The sequence below is a fragment of the Camarhynchus parvulus genome, chromosome 11, assembly GCF_901933205.1.
Source record: "Camarhynchus parvulus chromosome 11, STF_HiC, whole genome shotgun sequence".
Classification (NCBI taxonomy): domain Eukaryota; kingdom Metazoa; phylum Chordata; class Aves; order Passeriformes; family Thraupidae; genus Camarhynchus; species Camarhynchus parvulus.
The window spans coordinates 7,254,296-7,279,543 of NC_044581.1; the positions used below are offsets into that span (position 1 = coordinate 7,254,296).

At 48.6% G+C, this 25,248-nt stretch overlaps 1 protein-coding gene across 5 annotated transcripts in view; it reads right to left on the reverse strand.

Annotated features, from left to right (window-relative positions):
- The window catches only part of PLEKHG4 (pleckstrin homology and RhoGEF domain containing G4), an 85,701-nt gene extending 60,738 nt beyond the window's left edge, over positions 1-24,963 (reverse strand). For all 5 annotated transcript variants that reach the window (XM_030955860.1, XM_030955863.1, XM_030955862.1 and 2 more), the window contains exons 1-3: positions 24,265-24,963; positions 10,443-10,640; positions 2,554-4,678 (exon numbers count right to left, since the gene is read on the reverse strand). In XM_030955860.1, coding sequence (XP_030811720.1) covers positions 2,554-4,678; positions 10,443-10,640; positions 24,265-24,267 — 2,326 coding nt within the window. In that variant the 5' untranslated portion in view covers positions 24,268-24,963. The remainder of the gene's footprint in view (positions 1-2,553; positions 4,679-10,442; positions 10,641-24,264) is intronic.
- Positions 24,964-25,248: the final 285 nt, after the last annotated feature.

Sequence of the window (25,248 nt, forward strand, 5' to 3'; positions counted from 1 at the left end):
TTATATCTAAGTCTTTCTAAGTTAGACTCTACTTGTGCACAAAAAAACCTCACTGAGAATGGAAGTAAAGGGAGAGAGTTAAGGGACAAGGAAAAACCTGCAGACACAGCAAACTCAGATGCCCCAGTTCTGAACATGTATTTTGACATAATCAACAATATCTGCTGTAACAAGCAAGCTCCTCCACCTCACACAAAGCAAATTGTGCCTCTGCCCACTGCTGCTGAGGCATGAATTTCAGATCTGAATTGACCCAGTAAAGTTTAAGCTCTGTTGTTATTTATAGTTTAGGCAAGATACCCACAGTTTCCAATCATAGTAGCAAAATGACCTCAACAAGACACAGAGAATTTAACCTACAGAACCACCTTGCTGGAAAAGTAAAGTCCATTTGTAGGACATTTGCTTTGCTTTGTAATTTTACCTCTGAATTATCTTGTAAGTACATCTCTGAGGGTTTAATGGGGCTAGATAAGGAGATGGCTTGTTCGGATCTCAAAGCAATCAAATGTAATTGAATGGATTAAGCTTTTTATAGTGCCAGTTACAGTGTTTAAGAACTACTGCCAGCATTAACAGATACTTGAGCTGCCCTTTGCCATAAAAGGTTTATTTGGATAGTTTGGGTGGTTTTCCTGGCAATTTAGGTTGTTTCTTTTGCTTTACAAACACTGAGATAACAAGGTTTGAATTTTTCTTACACCGCAATGCCCAAGTTTAACATCAGCAGACTTGAACCAAAAGTGTCACTTATTTCAGCCAAATCCCCAAAATCATTTGTATTGTCTTTCATTAAAAACAAACTCCGTGTGTACCCCAGAGGGGTCCATCACTGCTAAAACCTCCAGCAGTGGCCAAGATTTATTCTTTGGACCAGTGAGAACATCACACATCTCATAACAAGCTGGACCTTGTTAATTTTAAAAGAGAAGAGATGGGAACACTGAAAAAGCAGCCACAGCACTCACGAGCAAAGTGTTCACCCAGTACTAAACACGGACTAGGTGTTCCAAGGCCTGGTCCTGAGCAAGCAAGAAGTCAGGCCAGGTTCAGGTTGGCCAGGGGAATGGACACCCACAGCATGGTTATTTCCTCACATATATCCACCAAGACCCACAGGTAGGCAAGTGATTTTTTTTTTCCACTCATGGTGACAGATGCTTAGAGACATGTGCGCTGCAGAAATAGAAACTTTTGAGCTGATCCCTCCATTTCTCAGAAGAGAAATGCTTTTCACTTCAAAAGTTTCAGAAATGTCTGGTAACACTGGGCTTCCCTAACTATAGAATTAAATTAGTTTAATGCAAATGTTAATGAAATTTTATTCTAATCAATGATCACTAATTTAGCTCCATTAGAAGATCACGAAGACATCCAGTAAAATGTGACTTTTGGGCACTTGAGAAGCAGCTGTGTGTGCAGTCAAATGGAATCATGCAGCAGCTCTTGGCCACATAATTTGGGGACCAGGGCAAGCATTAGAGTGGCAGCACATCCCAAGACAACCAGCTCTGGATCTGTTGCCCCAGAGGATCAAACATGCTCTAGCAAGATGGGTCTGTACGCCAACCCTTTCAAGAGTCCTCACTCCAACATTTCAAGCTGGGTAATTTTCCTAGCCAGGGGTCTCAGGGAATGAGAGCTGCTGAACTGGAATGGCATGTTCCACCCGCCCCCGCCACACACCCGCTCCTCTGTGGGATCTGCAGATCGAGCTGCAGCTTTCCAGACTCAGCAGAGCTGGGCAAAGCCCACACCAGGCCCGTGCGGTTACACACCGCCTGCCTACAGTCTGGTGCAAAAGGCACACACCTGGATTGCCCTCTCAATCCTCCTGAAGAAGCACAGCTCCAGCTCAGGAACTCAAGCATCAAGAAATCTGGGTAATACCTGCTTGAACATTCCATCTGAGCTGAAGTTAAAGCTTAATTCCTGGGCTCTCCCACTCAAGTTAAACACTCCTACTTGAAACACAATCGAGCTGAAGAAAGCACGCCGGAGGGGAAGGCAGGGAGAGGGGGGAATCCCTCAGCTCTGCAGCTTGCTGCCTGAATCAGTTATCAGCACTTACATTTGTTGATCTTCAGGTCACATTACACAACTAGTATTTTACTGTGGCATCCACTGCTGTTTCCTCTTGCCACAGCCATCTTCCTAAAGCCAGTTTTCAAGTACGAAAGACTTGTACAGTTAGACAAGTCTCTCCTCATACATTCTGCACATCATGAATGTAAGCAGGAGGAGGTCACCAGCAATCAGATTAACTGAAATTAAAAGCTTCTTCCAATGGAACTTTGTTCTGTACTAAGGTAAATTTGCAAAGAATTATTGAACAAAATACCACAATAAACCCACCTGTGAAGAGAAATATAATTTCATGCCATAAAAAATGACAATTTAATCTCTTCCCAGTATTTTGTGCTATTACCCCAAAGCCTCCCAGATGTATTTATCAAATCCTGCCTGATAAGAAGGATTCAAGCAGTACTCCTTGAGGACTTTGCTTTCAATCCATGTTACCAAACACAACCAACAAACACCTAATGGCTGTACCTTTAGGAGGTGATGCCCCCGATGATGCCTCTGGCTGGGAGTGCAGAGTGGTAGGCTCTGTATGCCCCTCAGCAGGTCCTGAGGACAGTGGTCCACCCTCCAATTCCTCTTCAATGGATTCCAGTGTTTTTGAGGCTGTAGTCTTCAACCTTTCCCTGTAAGAACAACTTTCCTGGTTCTCCACTTGTCCCTGCAAGTCCTGTATTGCAACATGCTCCAGGTTCAGCACAGAGTTCTCTTCACTTTCACAGCCATGGTTTTCCACCAGTCTTTGCAGTTCCTCAAACGTCCCTCCAGACCTCTGGGTTTTGAACAGACTTGAATCTTCTTCTTGTGCACTGGGAGCCAACAAGTCATTATTATTTAATTGTTCTGCCATCTGATTCTCCTCTGCTGACTGGGCAGTTTTGAATGGTATGGCTTCTTCAGCCTTTTTATGCTCATGCTCCTCACCATCTGACAAGGTTCCATCCTCTGGAGCACTCACAGAACAGTGACTATGACTAGTCTGATTTTCATTTACAGTCAACATTTCTTTAGACTCTTTCACTTCTTCTTGGCTGTCCCTTCTTCCCACCTCAAATTCATCTACATCTCCTTGGCTCTCTTCTGGAGGACTTAATGGAGAACTGCTATTTGCTTCATTATCACCGCAGCAAGTGCTTACATCTGCCATGTTCCCTGAAGGAGAGCCTCTCTCCCCACTTACATCTGAATTCTCAGGCAATGTAGTGACCTCAACTGGCTCAACACTTCCACTGACAACCTGGCAAGAGACATCAGAAGCTTCCTTTAGTGTGCAACATGGTCCCAAAGGCCCTAGGACAGGTACAAAAGAAGCATCCATCAGTGTCACTTCCTTTTGACCCTCAGTCAGTGGTTCTGTGTGTACTCCCAGCATCACTTCCTCTTTAGCAGCAGTAGCATCCAGAATCACTTCTGGGCTCTGCTCCAATGTTTCAACACCAGCATTTTCATTAGGTCCATCCCTTCCTCCCTCCACATTTCCAGGGCTACCAGGCACTCGTGCCTTGCAGCTGACAGCATCTCCAGCACACACATCAGGGTAGCTGCACAGTGCGTATCGCCAATCCAGTGAGTGCTCACTGTGAGTCTCCCGCTCTGCAGATGAATCTTCTGCACGGCAGGCAGGAGGCTCAGCCACAGGAAAGTTATCACCCATACTTCCAAGATCAGCTGGTATCAGCTGACCTTCTGGGGACAGTTCTCCATGTGCCATCACTTTGTTACCTTCCAATGGAGTAACATTTTTGAGAACTTCTGTAGAAGTGCTCAGAGTGTCCATTTGACAGTGCTCTTTCTGCATAAGTGCTGACTGAATTAAGTTCTTGGAGTAGGTGCTGTCTTGTATGACAATAAATCTGTGCTTGCCTGTAGACTCATTCACTCGTGCCCTGGGCTGAGTTAAATAACTTAATGCCAGCGACTGTGTTAAAGATCCTGTTTGTGGCCCAAGTCTGGGCAGTGAAACTTCTGCCAGCTCAACGTACTCCCCTTCAAGGTCACTTTCCAAGTTCTCTTGAGTCACAGGACTCGTACAGACACCATTGACTAGAGCTTCGTTTAACTGTGGCACTGTGCTGCTAATGACAGAGTTGTCTCGATTTGAGCTTAGTTCCTGTAGATACTGAGACCTCAGGTCTGGTGAACCACACTCAGTACGGTCCGCGGGGAGGCACAAAATTGAACGTTCCTCTGTTATTTCTGAAGAGATGACATTGTTTTCAATTATTTTTGGTTTATTTATAAATTCAGGATTAACCACTTTATCCCAGGGGACGCGAAATATTTTGTCATCAGTGGTTAGTAAACAATTTTCCAGTGCTATGCCCATCCGCTCTCCATTGAACGTACTCAACCATTCCAGAGTAAATATAGAGGTATATGAAACTTCTGGAATCACCACTTCTTCTACATTATGCTTATCTTTTGCCAAACACTTCAATACAATTCGTGGAGGCTTCTTCAGAGAGGGGACCACCTGCAGGTAGAAGTCACCAGGCTTCAAGATTTGCCAGTCAATGGAAGCTAGCTGGATTACAATCTTCTCTTGAATACACAGGGGCCAGCCCGCGTGGCGAAACAGCAACCCGCAGTACGGAGCCTGTGGAGACAAGAGAAAATGTTTTCAGCACCAGCAAAAGAGCTCAGCTCAAGCTTCTCAGTAAGAGATCAAGAAAAGAGATGAATTTAGGGTCTTTGGTTATTGATGTAGGCAAGTTTTCCACACTAAGGTCTTCTCTTTAAAAGTAGAAATAAGAAAATCTACCAACACAAACCACCCATGCAGGACAGGTAGGCACAAGTTACACTGGGAGGCTGCAACCTCCCAGCGAAGGGAAGAGGGCAGTGCAAAGACAAAACAGGAGATAGGAAGCAGCAAATGAGGAAAGCACAGCAGAGCCACAGAGAAAGAAAGCAGCAAGTGCCCATCAGCAAGCTGCGAGGAACCACACTTAACATACCAGCAACTTCCTCATTCCCAAAACACAGCAGCACTCAGGCCATGCCTCAGACAAATCCCACCCAAATAAAAGAACAGAAGTTTCATGGCTGAACTGACTTGACTCAATTATTTACAGCTTTATCACAACTTCAAAAAATAATGTCCAGTGCTTTGAACTTGATTCTGCTTGGGTAAGATTTAAATTAAGCCATTATATAAGCCATCAATTCTGCAATTAATTTTATCTTTTTCTGTATGACAAGGCTTTGGATTCAATTAATTCAAGTATTTTGCCATACAGCAGAGAAACCAGAGAACAGAAAGGAACTTCCTGGATCCTCACACACCTTGAAACAACAGGTACTGGCATAAAGCAATTTCTTTCTTGTGTTCATCAAGCCTTACCTTCAGCCTCACCAAATTTCTAACCTCTTTGCACCTGAAGCAAAGATTGCTCACAGGTTTAAAAACCCAAATCATCCGATTTAGTAATTCCTTCCCCTCAGTCCTGTATTTTCTGGATCCATTTCCATTGCTTAGACTTATTAACCCATGTCACATGACCTTAGCATGTCTACCTTCCTCATCTCCTCAGTGTGCCTGAAGTATCTCCTTTGTAATGCCCATTTCTTTTTCTTAAAAACTGTTTGTTCATTGTGCAAAGCATTGCAAAACATGGCCTGTAATGGCACCAGCACTTCCCAAATGTGCTAGAAGCATCTCCTAAAGCTAAGATCCCACTTGTCTTCCAGTCACGCTCCTACAGTAACCCAGACACCTACTGGTTTTTCTTTTCAAACTGATGAACTCCAGTTCACAACAGAAGTTCTGCCTGCCACTTTGTGGAGGCACATGCTTGCCTCCTGAGTCTACCATTACAAAATTTAAGGACAAAGTTTTAGAGCTCATCTTGCGCAATGCATTTATCACCCTCTTCTTCCAGGTTATTGTTTGTGTGTCCCAGGCTGGTTTCACCACAAACATACCATACATACTCTTACTTTTCATGCCAAGGTCATGGATGAGAAGCACGGTGTGTTTCACGACTCCTGCCTCCAACTCCATTTTCCCCCCAGTACAAACATCCTCCCTCCCTTTCACCAGTTTGTAGCCATCTTGCAATTCTTACATAAACCTCAACCCCTTTGACACAGTAATTAATCTTCCATATGACTCCATAATAAATCCTTTATGGCAGAGATTAAACAATGAAACTTATCTCTCTAGAGAGAGCTGGTTTATTAAAAAGGCTGGTGTGACACTACCTGCCATGGAGCAAACCACATGAAAACGTTATTCAGTTTTTCATGGGTCAGTTAATTCAGTCCTTGCTCAGTGCACAATGTTGTAGGCTCAGCTTGTTCTCTGTATTTTGTTACTAGTCCTGACTTAACAGATTCAATAAAATCCCTGCTACCAGACATTCAGCACAATATGGTAACTTCTTCCATATTCCAGGATGGAGACCTGCCAGTCCTATTTCTTCAAAATAGTCAAGTTCAGTCACAGTAGTTTTACTTCTGTTCATTTATTGCTGCTGTACAAATGATGTACTTACACACTGTATCACTACAAAAAGAAACCTTACTTTAGTTTTCATTTACTCGAAGGATCATATTAATATTACCTTTCTATTCTAACCTTGACTCAGAGCAGACCCATCTCCCCTTCTTTCCTCTTTCTATTAAGTTAGAACCAAAAAGCCCTATAACCTGACACACAGCTGCTTGTACTTCCCTCAAAGGCACAGCTAAGCTGGGCAGTCTGATGTTCTCAGGCTTTCTGATCTGCAAGACACAGATGCCTCTGTCGCTAAGTTCCTTTCATCCACAATGCAGTTAAACTCAGCAAGCCAAGACCACCTCTTGCAGCAGCTTGCACAAGCTGCTTCTGGCTCCAGCAGGTCTCGGGCTAAATGCATTTCATGGACTTTAATATCAAGCTCAAGACTCACACAGCACCTCAGCCAACAAAGCTTGGTCAGTGGCTCCGACCAAAGGGCCCAAATCAAGTATTTTGTACATAAGTTTTAAGCTAGAGCAATTTGCAGCTTTCCAAAAGAGTGTATCACTGCAGCACACCAACCCCTCTTCTCCCATTATAGGATCTCCTAGTAGGTATATTAAGGCCAAGGGTCTGTACCAAGGGTCTTTCAGGGGAAGAAGAAGCAGATGAAGATCCGTTCCCAAACTCTTATAGCTCATAGGACTGAAAAGTGAAAGACACAATCAGCAGCAGCATAAACATAAAGCTGAATTCCATCAGCACATACTTGACATAGAGATTCTGTTAAAATTTGGATGCAGAGTAACCCACTGGAGGGCCACTCATACATTAAGAAATTCCAAACAGCCTCACTGTTTAGATGCTTACTTGTCTGCCTAACTGACTCATAAGGAGAAAACTCAGCAATAAAATCACCAAAACCAAAATGCAGAATGCATTGAAGTTCCTGAAAAGCCCTACAAAGCCACAATCTAAAATGCATCGGGAGCCAGAGTAACATCCAAAACAGGAATGCAAGTCCCACAATAGCCTAAACATTACAGAGCTTCAGAAGTGGAGCATCCTCATGCTGCTCCTGCCCCAAAATGCACCTTCAAAGGGAAGATTATGTGAAGAGGCTTATTACAGTACCTTTAACATCTCATTTTGAGGCTCAAGGATTTGATTTTCTCGTGTCCAAACACTACAGAGCCAAACCAGGCCCACCAGAGGAGTGCCAGGAACAACCTCTATACCCAGTGGCTGCAGCCAGTAATAAAGCTGGCTGAGGAAAGAGTTGGGCACCAATGACAAAAACGGCACAGAGGTGGAATCTTCTAAAGCTACAGGGATGGTTAAGCTAGCACAGACCATTTAGCTCAGGACATCGCCTCAAAGCCAGGGGCAAAATTTGGTTTTTAACTTTGTGCTAAGCAGAGACAGACCTCCTTGGAACACCCCTTCCAGACCCTGAGGAATCACACACAGGCTGATGATTTTGATACATCCAGTTGAAGCCCATGAACTTGCTTAGTACTTCATGAAGCCATTTACACTTTTGTCACGGCAGAGGCTGACAAAAGATCCAGTGCCCTCAAGACTTTCTACAGTAATCATTCAGACACGAGTTAATTCTTTTCCCTCTAGTGTGTTTAGGAAACGCTCACATGGAGCAGCTGAACTACAAACTAAGGAGAAAGTATTGCTTTTGTTTAGACTGTCTAAAAGGCAAGCAAGAGTTTCAAAAAGCTATTAGTAAGAAACAGTCCTCTGTGATTTCAGACTATAAAGATGAAGGGGCATACAGTGGAGGTTTGGGGAAGAAGAGACCACAGCAAATTAAACAAATTTCATAAATAAGAAATAATAAATTTAAAATATCAAACAAGCAGACTTTTAAATAAAATACAGAATAGCCTGGGCACAACTCTAGAGAGGGTACAAGGTATCTAGAGCTTCCCTTGATCTCCCTGTACTAGCACTCTGGAAGTAAAAAATCACAAGTCACAGCCTGAAAGGGTCACAACCAAGTAAGAAAGGATCTTGCTGACCACTCTCCCAGACATTTCACACCTCATCAAAAGCCCCCAATACCTAATGCTAAGCCTTGTGCAGCCCTCCCTAAAGGCAGCTGCCCAACCCACCCCACATCTTCTTGGTCAGCCGGGTGGGCCACCAGCATCCTGGGCTTCTCCAGTGCCCACTGGCCTCATACTTCCCTTACCAGGACCCCAAGCTCCAACTGCCCTCATCTCTCCCTCCTCAGGACACCCAGCACCCATTGCCCTCACACCTCTCCTCCTCACGGCCGAGCACCCACTGCCCTCACACCTCTCCCTCCTCACGGCCGAGCACCCACTGCCCTCACACCTCTCCCTCCTCACGGCCGAGCACCCATTGCCCTCACACCTCTCCTCCTCACGGCCAAGCGCTGCAGCGCCTCGTGTTCCAACGGCCCTCCAACAGCCACCGAAGCCACCGTGCCCGTCAAGGCGGTCCCGCGCTGCTATTGGCTGCTGCAGCCGCCGCTGTCCTCCCATTGGCTGCCGGGTGGCCGAGGCCCGCCCAGCCGCGCTGCCCGCGTTCCCCCGTGGCGCCGTGCGGCCCGCGGTGGTTGCTTGGCCTTTGCCGTGCGTTCTTCGGCCGCGGGCCCCAACGGCTCCCCTCAGGGAGAGCAGCGCCGTGCGCCTACCTCACTGCTGCGTTCCTTCCTTCCCCTTCACCGCCTCACCTGCCCAAGGCACTGCTGGCCGCTCGGAAGCTGCCGGGATCTCGAGAAGTGGGGAAATTGCTACCTTGGCTCCTTCAGCGAGGGCGGTGTTTTGGGGAAAGCCGTGAAACATCTTGAAATAATTACCAGTTTGTGCAAACGAAAAGCCTTTTGTTTCTTTAAAGGGGAAAAACACACTATGCACCATAGAATTAGAAGCTCCAATTACAGATACTGATGGAATAACATCTATTCCAGTGTTCCGGGTGGGAGAGAGCAGCAAGGTCATGCACCACCTTGGATCCTCCTCGACTCACAAAGACGGCTGGCACCAAGCTGGAGCCTGGTGACAATACAGGGTGACAAACACTGCACCAAAACACACTTTCAAGGTGCCTAGCTCACATGGATCCATCCTGTGCGATGGGTCTGTCCCACCAGTATTTAATTTCCTTGAAAAAAAATGAGTAAATGACTATTTCAGCCTCTATTCCATATTTTTCCTCCTCCTAGCAATTCCTTGCCCTCTACCATGAGGACTTGAATTGAAAACCTGGCCACACGCCCCCTTTGCATTCAGAGACAAAAAAGTTAGAACAAACCCACATTTTAGGTTGTTTGGGCTGGTTGGGTTTTTTTTTCATCTTGCAGACCTCGAGCCAAGGTTTGTGATGGAGGTGTTTGACTCATCGTTTCTAACATTTTAGACTCCCAACAGTAAAGCACGTTAATCTTGGACTCGTTCTGGCAGTAAATGTAACGTGACTCCTCGGGGCTACCGAGCCTTGTGACTGTTCCAGCAACCATCAAAGGGGAGCTGGAGTTTTGGAAAAACACCGACTGGAAGCATTTCTCCCTGCACGTCATTGTGCCAGTGGTGGGAGCCCAACAGCTTCATCCAGAGGGTCAGGGAACAGCTGGGGTCAGAGGCCACCCTGGTCAGACACATCTAGCAAACACTTCGCTAAACCTCTTCCTGTGAATCCCTTAAGCCCTTGGTGTTCCTGATAATAGAAAGGGAGAGCACTGCTCCACACCTGATCGCTGATCTCTGAAGGGTTAAGCTTCAACAACAATTTCTCAACTATTTCCTAATTGTCTGCCTGCCCTCCCACCTAGACTGCCATACATACTCAAGCGCTTTTTGCCAGCCGTTTTGCATACAAGAGCAGAAAGAAAACTCTCCAAGAAAGCCTTCACAGGCCTTAGAGAGCATGATGTACTCACACAGGCATCCTGCTGAATGCACTGCAGGATGTGCTTGGCTGGAATCAGGAAGTCTATGAGGTAGTGCAGTCCATCCCCACGGTACGTCTTCTCCACCACATCAAAAACTTGGCACAGAACAGTGGCTGCGGTAGCCTCGAATGGAGGGTAGAGTGCTGATAACGTGCTCTGAATGCAGCCGTCCAGTGACTCCGAGTCCTGCCGAGAGAGAAAGCGTTAGTGGGACCGGGGCACGATCCGCCCAACGCCCAGGAGCGCGGCCATCGCCAAACGCAGGAGGAACGAAGATCAGAGGAGCCAAGTGCTGTCCTTTCTGGCTTCTTTTGGCACTAGCAATTGCAGGTAAACACAGAAAAGCTCTCCCAAACCAGGAGTGGAGTGCTCGCAGAGCGCTGCACACAGGATTGCCAGCTTTTGCTTACGCAGCAAGTCCTTGTGCTGCCTGCGCGGGGTGGGGCGGCTGTTAGACCACACCGCAGCACGTGAGCGCGTGCGAGAGACACAGCCATGGGGTGGGCATCACCAGCCCTGTCCATGGGTTGGGCACACTCCTTGGTGGGCTAAGGGCACCTGCAGTGGGCTGAAGCTCCTCAGGCTCCTGTGCTCTGGAATCTCAGCACAGGATAAGGTGCCAGAGCTGTTTGGTTCTGTGGAAAGCCATTCTCCAGAGCGACTTCTCGTTATTCAAAGCTGTTTGCCTCTCATGAAAGGCTCTACTGCAGGAGCCAGGAGATTTCTGCAGTGTGAGATGCCTCACACGAGGATTCACACAATGTGTGTGAGCAGGGCTGCCTGTGGTCCCTGAGCACACCTATTGATACCTAGGATGCCTGTTCAGGGGGATCAGAGGCAATGGCTTGCCTGCATCCACCTATATTTGGGAGAACCTGCCAGCCAGAGCCTGCCCATAGTGTCAGGACCAATTCCAGTGCTGGAGGCCAAATTCTGAGTTATTGCATGGGTGTAAATCAAGAGAGCTTGCCAAAAAGTAACAATTAAAAAAAATATAAAGCTGTACATATCTGGAGAGAGGATCAGGATCGCTCCTCTCTTTTCTATTTTAGAGGGGATCCCTTGGGCTAGCGTACAGCCACTGGGAGTAAGTTTTGCTCCAAAACCAAATGAAAGTTTACTCAGGTGTCTGGCCAGATCCTCATCTGATCCAAATCCACCTCCTTTCACTAGAGACAAGAAAAGCACTTCAGCTGCTTACGCAGAAGCTCTACAGCCTCCTGTAGAACAGGAACAACTACATGAACATGCCTGAAAATACATTTCAGTCCCACAGCAAGACTGGGAGAGAAAGTTAAACAAAGCAGTGCCACAACTGCTTACGCCACAACCAGGGAACAGTAGAACAAGGGGATCAGGAGGAAACAAGTGGTTTCACTGCTTCCATCCATTGCAGCACATCTCTGAAGATGCCTCCACCAGCCTGAGAAAGTTCAACAGTCTCAGAGCAAGCCTGAACTGACCTGCAGCCCAGGGGAGATGATGCTCCTCACACAAGCCTTCCCATCTCTCGCAGCTTACTGATCTCCAGGTTCCTCCTTTAGAGGGTTGGGTGTTTAAGCACAACATAAACTCCCTGCTCTGATGCAAAGCCACCTCGTAGGACAGCCTGTGGGACTGCACAGGAGAGGTGAGGACACCCATGTGATGCCTCCACAATCCCTGCCTGCAACGAGCCGGCAGAACTACAGTGACAGGCAAACCACACACTGCCTGTGGGACAGTACTGCTTCCTTACCTTTTCTGCTCTTTCTCCTGATGTCAGCGAAAGCAAGGCTAGATGGATGGCAGCAGGCTCCTAAAGTGCCCACACCTTTTCTGAGAGACCAACTTCCTCCTGCAATACTCAAGGCCAATGCAACTAGATAAACAGAGGTTGAGGAGCTATTTTTCATACACATAGAATCATAGATTATCCTGAGTTGGAATACTTAATCCAGTGTTCTTAAACCAGAATTCCAAAAGCAAGAGCCCTATGTGCACACTCCCAAGTGCTGAATTCTAGGGGATGAGCATTTAACCCCAATTCTAAATAGGAGGAGAAGGCTGTTTTAAACAATTTACTTTTCACTCAGAAAAATAATAACCTCTGTTGATACCAATCAGCCCCAGCAAGTGTCTGTGACCTTGTCAGATAAAACTGGCCTTCACAGAGGTGCTCTCCCACCCCACCAGTCACCTTCTTGGGCACTATCACAGTAACATTGCTGCTGGCAGCATTTGACAACAATCTCCCTCTGACCCTCCACAGCCCACAAATTCAAAACATCAATCAAAACCAGCTGGGGTTTGTTCTGCACCTTCTTCTGCTTGAGCAAAATTCTTTCAGATATCAATCCCTCCCCAAAATAAATTTGTTAAGATCACTGTTGCAAATAAAACAAAGAAGTCAAAATATTTGCACATGGGTCAGTGCATTGCTCTAAGGTTCTCACACCATTCCTCCTGCCTTAGACTTCACAAAACAATTATTAACATTGGCACCAAATCAAAAATCCTTTATATGGTTAAAATAAACCAGGTTGTACCGTATCCTTTCTTTAGTAAAATACAAAATAACCATAGCCTGTAGCCATTGCAGAGTGCAGTGCTAACTGCACTCCCGAGCACAGAGGCTTTCTCTCCCTCTGGCTAGATTATACCACAAAGCCATGATAGCTGTGTAGATTTCTAAGGGATAGAGAGAAGGTTTCAACCACTACCTTTTGGTAGAAAGAGATGTTTGTATCAATCTCTGCTAATTCTGCAGGAAAAGCCCCAGACAAGAAGTAGATTCCCACATCCCACTGTGCTGCATTGAATTGTAGCACCAACATCCTTGGGAGGCTACAGAACAAGGTACAGAAAGAGGCTACAGAGCACAGCAGTCTCCATGTGCTCAGAGGAATGTGGAGGTGACACTGCTCCTCAGTGCTCCCACCCAGGATGGTCACCCAGGGACAGCTCCTGCCTGGAAGGAGAGTGAAACATGGCACTGCCTCAGAAACCACCTTGAAAATACAGAGGGTAGAACATGGCAGAGCTTGGAACCTCCAACAGCAACAGACTCTCCTTCAGTAGGGGACTCATTAACCCAGCTCACAATCCTAGGGATGGGGCTGCTTATTTGCACTAATTAACTTCTCAGACTGCAGAGGGGCTGGAGGAAAGCACCTCAGCCAGGACTACAGGAGGCCTCATGGTGCTGCCAGAGCACAGATGGGCAGCCTCACACATCCAGCCTGCTGCCAGGGCCAGCTGCCATGCACGTGGAGGAGATGTGGTTTGCAGGCACAGGGAACTCATACAAACCAGAGAAAGGCATAGTGCCCTGTGGTCCTGAGGCCGATAAACCTGAAATCTAGAGCCCATCTCACCTACATCATGGAATCATAGACTGAGTAATGAAGGGATCTTGGAGGTCATCTATCCAAGTTCCCTGCTCCAGAGTGCCCTAGATCATACTAGGAGCCCCCCTAGACCCCTGCAGGGTCTCCTAGAGCATGTTACTCCAGACAGCTTTTGAATATCTCCAGAGAAGGAGACTCCACAATCTCTGGGTAACTTGTTCCAGAGGTCCCATGCTTTATCTCAAACAGGCAATGTAACCCCCAGCAGGCACAAGGAGAAACTTTTGTGACCCAGGATAAGTGAACAGAACCTGGAGAGAAGGAGAACAAGCTAAACCTAAAAGAATCCATGGAGGGGCACTCCTACCCCAGCACATTTCCACTACAACCAGCCCATAGTGGTCTCCAAGAGCTGGCAGAGCCTGGCACAGAAGCCTGCTGAAAAAAACCAGCCTCCTTTAGGGACTGCACATTTCAAGCTTCCCTGATTCCAATACTGTTGCCACATCCCTCTCACAAGAAAGGTCCTGGACATGTGCTCCTTTCAGCCACTGGGCACAAACACCAACAGGAGCACTTTCCAAGCAAGCCAGAGAGCATCTCTGCAAGCAAAAGGAGTCTTGGGATTCAAATGGTTCTTTGTCAATAGCACGGGAGGACCTATAAACTCCAGCTCACTGCCACCACTCCACCACACCTCCCAAAAGAGAAACATGCTTTTAAAATAACTCCTCTATAAATCAAGGCGCTAAATAAAGCCCAGGTTAAGGTCATGTCCGGCCAAACTGGCTTTCACTGCTGCTCAGCTGAGAGCCAGCTGCAGGGGCTGGAGCACAGGGACAGAGGAGGAAAGCACCACACAGGGATGGGATGGGCTGGGCTGGGCTCCATGGGCTGAGCCATGTGACAGGAACAACCCAGCATGGTCCCCCCCCAGGAGGCCAGGGGAGCAGTGAGAACCCAGAGGAGTTCACAACTGGCAGAGGGCTTCGGTCTGAGCCGTGGGTGGGCTGCGCTCTTTCCCCTGCATATCACAGGAGCCACGGATGCTGTGACAAGTAGAACAATAAAGACTGTTGTGGCAAAGCTCTGCTGCCCAGCCCTTAGAGCCCCACTCCATCACAAACTGCAGCAAGAACCAGGAGTCAATCAGAAATGAAGCTACGAGTGCCTGGGCAGAACAGGAGCCCAGCAGCTGTTGCAAGCTTGCTTAGGGGATGGATCTGCTTCTCCTGGTGCAAGCAGACACTGCAGGTTAGAAGAGGAGCCTGTCATTAGGCTTCTGGAGTAACCAGGAGCTTCTTAGACTTTTCTAGGTGCCCTGAGTAAATTTTCTGCCTATGTTTGTGGGCATAAGGAGAGCAATTTAGCAGCTCCAGCCACTGGGAACTCCTGTCATTCTACATTTCTTTCCTACTCAGAACTGAACTTCTTCCTCTTTGGGACCTACTGCTCACCAATTAAGTCTCAACCCTGGAGAACCTCCTCCAGGTTTGGAGAACAAAACATCAGCCTGCCTGGGGAGCAGAGAGGTCATCCCCAGGGCTACACACACACTTCACACAGCATCAGAATATCAGTGCTCTTCAAGCAAGAGACAGCAACCCAAGCGGCTCAGGACAATGTAAATCAGTGCAGGGGAGGCCTGCAATGCTTCTGGACCCACCTGGGACAGCAAAGCCTTGGCAGCATTTTCCCTACAACTCACCGAAGCACTTTGTTCATTTTGCCTACAAAGTACTGAGTCTTGGTCAAGGCGAACATGAAGAGGCACAAATCTTTCCCCGATGACAGCCCAGATGCTGTCTGCAGACTACTAAAAAAGATTGTTTTGGTGAGACCAGACTAACATGGGTTTGACTAACCCATGACTTATGGCAGACAACGCTCCTTTCCAGCAGGCTGGACTGGCCCATGTAACACGCTGAGGATTCATCCCTCAACAGGAATTTAGTCAAAGAACCTACAGCTCTGCTTTCACAAACCTACACTCCCATTTGAGCTGCCAGAGAGTGAAACTACATGTGCCAAAGTGCCCCAGTTAAATCCAGAGCTTGCCATGGCTTGGCAGAGCAAGGAGCATGGCTGGGCAGTGGAGCAGAGCCCGGCAGGCTGTGAGCACAGTGAGCGGTGCCCGTGGTACACCCAGCTCTGAGTCACGGAGCCTCTGGGCTCCTGCTCAGCAGGGAGACCTTGCCAGAGCTCCCACAACTTTGTCCTTCTTCTGCCAGCTGCCCGGAGCGTGGCCACGTCCTGCACGCACCCGCTTTGTCCCCTCTTGCCCAGGTGCCAAGACACAGTGCAAAGGCAGGGCAGGAGAGACCAGAGTGTGCAAAGGTGAGGGGAAGAAGTGACCCAACCCCTCCCACACCCCAGACTGGAAAGTAGAAATAATAGCAAAATTGGGGAGAGGCAGAGCTCCAAGCAGCACAGCACAGTGCCTGCCCATGGCTCCCAGCCAGCTTTGGGACTGGGGGAAAAGGAGCTCACAGCAGGGGCTGAGCAGGGCTGGGTTAGCTGGTCCCTCCGCCAGCAAAGGCTGCTGTGCTGCACCACTTGGCTGGGGCTGCTCAGATCTCAGCTGACGTGAGAAACCTCATTTCCAGTAAAAACAGACCTCTGGGCTTTCCATGAAGCCTTTCCACTTTCTGACACAAAGCCGAAAGACAGACTGCTTTCCCTTTAAATAAAGGAGACATTTCTGTGTTCAGAAAGGTCTCTGGCTAAAAAGAAGGCTTGTTTTTCTGACAAAATTTGAGATTTCCCACTCATTGCTGCAGAGGAGAACCCTCCCAGCCCCATTTCCTGAGCTGTTCTAATCACAGCGGCAATGAGTTCAAGAGAGAAAAATCTTCCCAGAGCAAGTGCCAGCTCCCCCCTCTGCTGCTCGCTCGGAGGCTCAGGGGGAGGCTGAGAAGAGGGCGCCTGCCTTCGGCACCCTGCCTTCCTCTGGATAAAATAATGTATTATTAAGAGGTGCAGCTATAGAGGTAGGCATTCCAACTCCTGTAATTACACCACCTTCCTGTGAGATAACCAGGAACAGCTCTACCTGCTCTTTGGGCTATTGTTTTAGGCTTTTCAGGGAGAAAAGCACAGCACCCAATTCCACTTGGGAGGCAAGTGTTTGCAGTCTCACCCAGGCCAGCTTTGCTGAAGGGCTGTATCTCCAAAAGCAAGCTGCTTTCTGCATGCCACCATGGCATCCCTTGCAGAGGGCATGGTTGTAGCCTGGCTCAGCTCCCCTACACTGAAGCAGGCAGGACTGCTCCATAGCCTGTGGATAAACCAGCTCCTACAGCTTTGCAGGGAGTGGTGCTCTGCAGACAGAGCTCAGAGAATCATTTCCAGATGCCTCCCTCTGTTCTCCCAGCCCTACTCGGTGTTGACGCGGCTGCGGCAGCCAAAGCAGCTCCTACTGGGCAGCACACAGGATTATCATTCCAGGCACTGCAGGAAAACAAGGGCTTGGAAGCGATTAACTCATGATCTCTCATTTAATTAAACAAAGGGGAAAATGATGTATTTGCTTTTCAGCTCCGAGGTCCCTGTTCTGCGCATGCTGTAGGTGTGGGCGTGCGCGGCTGGGGAAAGGCAGGCCCAAAGCTGGGTGATCTCTCCAAGCTCGGGCTTGGTTTGTTTTCACTCAAGGGGAGACACCCCAGATTCCTTTGAAAGTGAAGCATGACCTCCTGTGAGCTTCGAGCTTTGGAGTGCAGAACTACACCAATGCTGTCCTTGTGCTGGAGCAAAAGGCAGGGAATAGCAGGCAGCAGAGGCAGCCTGGTTCAGGTACATCCCTGGCTCTGCACCACACTGCAGGTGGCCTAACACAGCCATTATCATATGGCAACATGACTGGTCACCTGAGCTTGCTCCCCAGCCCAAGACCCCTGTTTACTTGGGTTCAATACAGCACCTTCCCCCTAATTCACCTCACTTCTCCCTACCCTTCAGCTTTTTGTACTCCAGCTTTTCTGGAGAAGAGATTGTAACTTTCTCCTTTGGCTGTGCAACATCCAACACATCAGAAGAGCTGCTGACAACTGCTGAAGATTAAAAAGGCCAAAGTGGGGGTGATCCACAATCCAAGAAAGTTGTCTTTTAGTCAGAGTGGGGAAGAACTGGGAAATGAAGCATTTCCTCACAGGGACACGTCTTGCTCCCTAACGAGTTCTCAATGTACTGAGCAGGAGCTAGGTCTTTTTTCCATAGCAACAAATGAGCCCTGGTCTCAAAGACCAGTTACTTTCTATCAGAAATAGATCAAGGAGATGATATAGGTGTTTAAAGGGCAGCTGAGTGAACAGATCAAAGCCCTGTCCTTAAACAGACATCTTCCAACTGAAACAAGGGCCTGCAAGTGGATGAGAAGAGCTGTGTATAAAACACCATCCTACAGCTGGACACCAGCTTATTTTGGTTTAGTTTAATCAAGGGATTAAGTCCTTAATCTGAAATAACTGTCTAAGCACAGATTTTTTTTTTAAATATCACTGGCATAGCTCTAACAATGCAATTAATTAAACAAGTTGTACTCTGTGTGTTGCAAAGCTTTGGGTACTTTTAGAACAACCTGCCCAACAACAGACTCATGTTGGAAGAGCATGAGTGCTGGCAGCCATGGTTTCACTGCCCATTGTTAGCCATGTGCACCTTTCCACCTCCTCGAGACCACCTGGAGCTCTCCTCTTCCCTCCTGCTGCCAACCTGCACAGGCTGCCCTGCCTTGGGCACCAACACTCTGCCCATGGCACTGTATGCCACAGTCCAGCCAGGGACCTCCACATTCCAAGTGTCATGTTCTACAACAGGCCCAGACAAGGCTTGCTAAATCCTGTTAGATATCACAGTGAGAGCCAAGAATTTCACAGGCTACTTCTATACAAGTCCTGAGACATTGCAGCCAACTCCCATTCTTTATAGGGCTCAGTCTACAAATGCACTAAAAACCTTTTTCTCTGCTATGGAACAAAAGAAATTGCTTGAGCTCATGCACCCCATTATTAGTGATAGGATTTGCTCTAGGCATTGGCATCCATCTGGCAAACCAACCCAAGCAGCAGCATGTTGTGCCCCTTCTTATTTCTGCCTAACGGGTACTAACAGGGCACTCCAGGCAGATGGAAGATTTCTTTATACCAGCCAGCTATAAAATACCCTAAGTAAATTCTTCACCAAACAGGTCAGCTCATTTTAACACCTTTTAGTCAGAGGCATTAGGCCATAGCCAACCCCTTGTGTTCAGACACCCATCTGGGGGCATCTTACAACAGATGGGCAGCCGCCTGTGCTCAGAAAGAAAATGATAATCCTTCATCAGGCCAGCTGATGAATGCCAAAAACGATCTTCATGGGGTCAGTACTTAGAGTATTAGTTCTGTGCCAGCGTTGCACACATTCTGGACTCACGTTCAGATCTCACCCCTTCCTTTTGCAAGGTGCATGAGCTGCTGGACAGACTCCCATGGGGACTGGTGGATTCTCCATGTCTTGCAACCTCCATAACTGAGGGTGGATGCCACAGAAAAATTATCCTCTTTTAGTTAAAGAGCTCCCAGACTCCATATGGAAGCTAGGTGACACTCTACAGTCCCAATATCCCATAACAGATGAGCCATAGTTCCTTTTGGCCTTAAACACACTGTGTTACCATGTGCTCATGAAATATGAGTCCTGCTATGTCAGAGGGGGACAGAAACTGCTCTGAAGCAGAGCTGCACTTCCAGGAGGGGATGGCTGAGCACATGAGAACACAGTAAGTGTAGACCTTGGAGGAGCACATCTCTGGACACCATTGATAGGAGAAAGCACCCAGCAGCAGTCATCAGATGCCTCTTAGGAAGAGGCCATGAGGAAGAATGAGCCAGAAGGACAGAGAAGGCAGCTCAGAGATGTCCATGGTTATGCCAGCTCGTCCATGGCCCCAAGAAGCACCAGTCTGTGCTGAGGAAGGGAGAAGTGTTCCTGGTCAGGGGGACCAAGATTTGTTCTAAGACTCTCTAAGGTCACTGGGGAAGAGACACGTGTGCTCAAGCTCTCCTCCTGCCCCTAAGCAGCAAACCTGGGACAGATTCAGATGAAAACATTTCCCCTGTATTTAGATACAGCACTAAATGCATGCCTCCCAGAAAGCTAAGTAAATCAGTCATAAATTCAGGGCATTTCTTTCATTAAACTCCTGAGTTAGAAAGGGGTGAACACAGGCTTTTAAAGCTACTCCCTTTATAGATTTTTTTTTCCAAACAGAAAACAGTCTCACGTGTCCCATTATTTCCATACATATCAAAGGAGGGTGGAGATTTAACTAGCAATTTCTAAAAGATCTTTGTGCACAGAAGGGATGTATGCCAAAACGTGGGTGGTTATAAGCCCAAACACAAAGGAGAATACATCCACAGGCATTTTTCCTCTTGATCCATTAACGGGCCTGCATACCAGCCTCCTGAGCATATGAGAGGGACCTTGTTCAAAAGGTAAATGTATTCAGCAAGATGACAACAGACAGCAAATAACCCACATCTTTTAGCCATGTTGGAGGCTCAGCAATGCTGGGGTTTTGTTGGGAGGCACTGAGACTTGACAGGCAGCCTCAGGGAAGGTATCCTCCCGAAGGAACCTGCTCAGGAAGCCTCTGCCACGCCTAACACGGGCTGCAAAGCTCAAGGTGGACACCTAGCTAAGGTCATCAGAACTCCAGCAGCTTTCCTCCTCTGCAGCATGCAAACCACCATCAGTGTGCCCCATTGCAGGGGATCATAAGGCCCCATGGAGACTCCCTTTACGCCATCCACCAGTGTTCAGGAGGAGCACATGCAAGTCTTCTCTTCAGCTGAGCCATTTGATTCCATTCTAATCAATGGCTGCTTACACCAGCTGAGGCAAAGGTTCATCCTGGGCTTCCCAGACTGATGGCAGGATGGCAAATCTGAGCAGACAGAAAGATTTTCAGATTCATTCTGTTCTGCTTTGATCTTGGAAGTTTCAGCTTCGTGTCCAGTGATGCAAAAAATAGGATACATATGAAACCAGCACTTACCACAAGAAAGGCCCCATTTTTTGTTAATATTTTAATGAAAGACTAAGCCAGCCAACAGAGGTGAGGCACTTGGTGTGGCAGAGAGGTATAAGCACGGCCAAACTTCAGAATCAACGAGGGCATGTCTACTCACTTCTCTGAGCTGCAAACAGGTACTATGGGTGGTGCAAAAAACACAGAGCATCCCATGGCCAGAAGTGGGCAGCTTTACCCTGGCAAGCTCTCCTTGCTTTTTACTGCTCTTCAGTCAGCAACACATCTGCTTCCAGTGCTACTACTCACTTTCTTAGACCTTGGTGACACTGAGCTCTGCAGGACTGGAACAGGGGGTTCCATCATGCATAAACAGCCAAGAACAGGAACAAAAAGTGCTCTGGTGCAAGTGCCTACAGTTTATAGTTTCTGTAGGACACCTTGATTGTTTCAACAGGGATTTTTTCAATATTTCAGTGCAAAAGGAGCCTGTCGCCCCTGTGATGTGACTTCCACCCACACTCAGCACCAATGCTCAGGTTAAGGCTGTGCACAGCCTGTAGGATGGTAAAAATTTTACATAGATTGGTTGCAGACAGGGTTACATTTGAGATGCAACTAGAAAATGAAGCTCTGTGAGCTGAGCACTGTGCCTGTGCTCTAGAATTTAGAGTAGACATGCTGGCTATCTTGTCTGAAGTGACCAGCCAGGAGATGCTGACAAGGCTCTCATGTTATGATCTCTTCTGCTATAGCAAGGTATTCCTTCAGAGCCAACTGCCCATGGGGGCAGCTGGCCAGCAGCACTGCCAGAAGGGGCTGTGCTACAGGATGCAGGATTTCAGAAAAACAGTGCTGACACTCAGCAGAGAGTCCTCCTTGGATTGTCTCACTGTAAGCATCTGCTGTCTTCCATTCCCATGTGGTACTAGAATACATTTGGCAATTTCTACAGGGAAAATACCTGGGTGCAGCTGGGCTGTCACCTTCATTCAGCCATTATTTTTATTGTTACATGTTCACCTGCCCAGAGCTTTTGAAAATAAGCTGGGGAAAATGCAAGTTGTCAACCTTGTTACCCCAGAGGAGGTGCTTTCAAACTGCTTCCATGTGCTCAGGATTATGTCTCTGGACTTTGTCTGAGTTCCAACATCTTGCTCATGGTTTTGGCACAGAAATAAAGAAAGAAGATCCCCAATGCTTAAAGTTCTTTGTGATTCCCAGACTCATTTCCTTCCCACCCTGGGAGAAGACATAACTGGAGAAAGATAGATCCTATTTTCTGCTGAAACCCATCCTCTCTCCTACCAGCATAGAGGTGCCACCAGAACTTCTCTGAGGAAGCACCAGGAATGGTGAATCCTGGGAATACCAGGGAATGAAGACAGCTCCCAAGTCACAAAAGGCATGATGGGTGAGCAAGGTAGACAGAGCCCAGCCAGACTCCTGCACTGCTCTCACCATGGGGTTGCACAGCTCCAGAAGTCACTTCTAGTGGAAGTGGGCTACTTTGGCCCAAGCTGTCTCACCCATTTGGTGCTTTGGGCATCTCCCAGCTGCTACAACCTTATGTACCCATACACAACATCAGCTCTAACACTGAAACCCCATGAAAATGAATCACCTGCCTCACAGAGCAGGGCAGCCAGCAGTGGTGCCTTGCCAGACCTCCATCAGGAGCCAAGTCTCCAAGAGTCCTGCAGGCTGCTGGAGGCCATGGAAGGTCTCCTACAGGCCAGCAGACTGACACACATTCACTGAGATCCAAATCTTCTGCCTGCAGGGTTTGTTTGATTTACCAGGACACAAAAAACTCAATCAGAGCAGCTTGGAGCTACAGTCACAACTTGGTTGCTCACAGAAATGCACCTCCCAAAATGTAGATTGGTCTACCACAACACTGAGAACAGATACCTGCCATGGACCAGAGGTGTCCACAATGTGGCCAGCACTCAGTGCTGGGTCTGGTGCAGCTTGGCCTCTGGTTCCTGTTCCTTCCAGCTGCACTCAGCCCCTGAGAGGCACAGGATCCCTCCTCAGCAGTGATACACAGTCCTTGAATGGCCAACCACCCAAACTGGTCATGGCACTGCTCCTCACAAAGGCCCCTGCTGCAGACAGCTTTTGCATCACACATTAAAACAACATCAGGGAGGGGAGCTGAAGCACTTGGGAATCAGAAAGACACCTCCAGCTTGAAGGGGCAGAGCAGTCTCTGCCTCCAACCTCCAAGGGCAGAATTTCACAAGCACTGTTCCAGCCCATGTGGCAAAATGCAGCCCATGAGACTGCAAGGGATGTCCCCAACCTTGCACAGCCCCAAGCAGTGCTCTCCTTTAATTTCAGCTTCACAATATAACCTGCATAGACCAAAAATTGCCAAGAACACACTGGGCATGGGGTGAGGGAAAGAGGTCTTCTGACTGGGATGGAGAAGTAGAAGTGAGATCCCTCCAGAAGAATAGCAGAGGAGAGCACACCATGGCTCTGACAGGCATGTGAGGGCAAAGAGCACCACAGGATTCTCTGCAGAGGAGCTGAAGGGTGGTAAAGGGAAAAGATATGGGTCTATAAACTTAGCTCAACTTGCAGAAGTCAGAATTCAACTCATCCCTCAATGAAAGCCAAGTTTCTGCAGGCTCAGAAGCTGAAATTTTAAAGGGCAAGTCACTGCCAGGCACAGCAGCAGTGCAAGCTGCTTGTCCTCCACATGGATTTTGTTCCCTCTGCTGTGGGGAAGCAGCCCCTAACATAGCAGGAGATTTGGGGTTGCTGGGCACATGGATCTCAGCCTGAGCATAGGATCAAACGATCAGAGGCTGGACTGGTGCTCAGTGGGATGTCACCACAGGGCCAGCAATCCCTCCAGCCACTGACAGCCCAGGGCTGGGCACCTCCGTTTGCAGGGCAGTGCCAGTGTGACTGGGCAGGGGACAGCCCTGCAGCCACTCCCAAGGAGTCTGGGTCTGGGTGCTCTGCTGCCCACGGGGCTCACCATCCTTTCCCCTCTCCAAACAAAGATCCCCACGTGCACAACTTGACACCCAAAAGGAACACCCCTGCCCAGCTCCAGGGGCTCTCTGGGCAGGGGAAAAGGCTCTGCAAGAGGGCAATGCCCGGAGCCACAGAGCAGCATTGGCAGAGTGAGGGCAGGAGGAGAGCCCAGCATCCAGGCAGCACAAAAGACAAGACTCTGCCCGAACTGACCCATCCCCGCTTCTCGCTCCAGCGCAGTGCCCGACAGGCACCTCGCAGGGGTCAGTGCCAACAAGGAGTTTGTGTCCCTGCAGCCGCCGCCCCGGGCTGGCACCAGGAGTGCCGTGTGCCACTCGAGTAACGGGAAATGCCACAAGAGCTGTTTCCCACTCCCGGCATTAGCGCCGTGCGCTGGCTCCAGGCGGGCTGTCCCGATAGCAGCTTCGTCCCGCACAGTGCCCAGGGCAAGAGCCCTCCGCAGAGATTTCCTTACCATGTTCCCGGCCTCCTTTCTTCCCCCTCACTTCCAAAGACAGCGTTTTTTCTCTTTTTCCTCCATGTGTGCGACGGGGCGTCTCCTCTCCCCTCCGACGTGAACCACCGAAGCACTTTGAGTTCTGGACTGTAATCCAAGCCCTCACCGCCCCCAGCACAGCTCCAACTAATCTAACTCATGACACTACCGGGGCTGAGCAGGGGACCTCCAAGGTTTCTCTGACAGCCAACTCCAGCGCTGGACGGCACAGGGGCATAGCGAGGGCAAGGTGCCGCATCCCCCAGCCCTGCGGGACCTTAGGGACACGGGCAGAGCCAGAGGCGCTCCCGGGCTGCTCCTCACGGCACCGCGGCTCTCCGCGCCCCTCGGACCCGCTTAATGCAGACACGCCGTGGCAGGGAGCTGCCTTGGCCCGGGGAGATCTGAATAGCTGCTGGAGGAGAGTAAGGCAGGCATCCCGAGAAGGTCTCCAGCTTCCCAAAGAGGTTTCCAGCAACGTCCTCCCCCCTTGCCTCCTCTCGGCTTGTTTTTCTCCAAGTCCAGGGAAGTTTCGCCACTCCTCGAGATCCTGAGGCGCCGCCGCAGGTTAAGTAAAATGCCGAGAAATACAGGGAGAGTGCTCTGAAATATTGTTTTTCTAACTTCTAGAAGGAAAAGAGAGAGCAGTGACCGCTTCAGGCAACAGCAACAAACTGCATTGGGATCAGGCAAGAGATGTAGAGACCTCACCCCCTCCCAAAGGAGTAAGTAATTTAACACGGCAAGTTTCTCCACCCCTCCATTAATTGTTTAAGATGGCCAGGGGCCAAAATACTGCCCGAGCAGTGGGGAAGGTCACCAAACAGGCAGGCAGCAGCCTCCAGAAGTGACAACGGGAAAAGGCAGAGCCACAGAGGCAGAGAGAGAGGAGAGAGGCAGGTGCCGCGGGGCATCCCAGGATCTGCTGACACACAAAGGCTTTGTGTAACGGGAAGCAGGGCG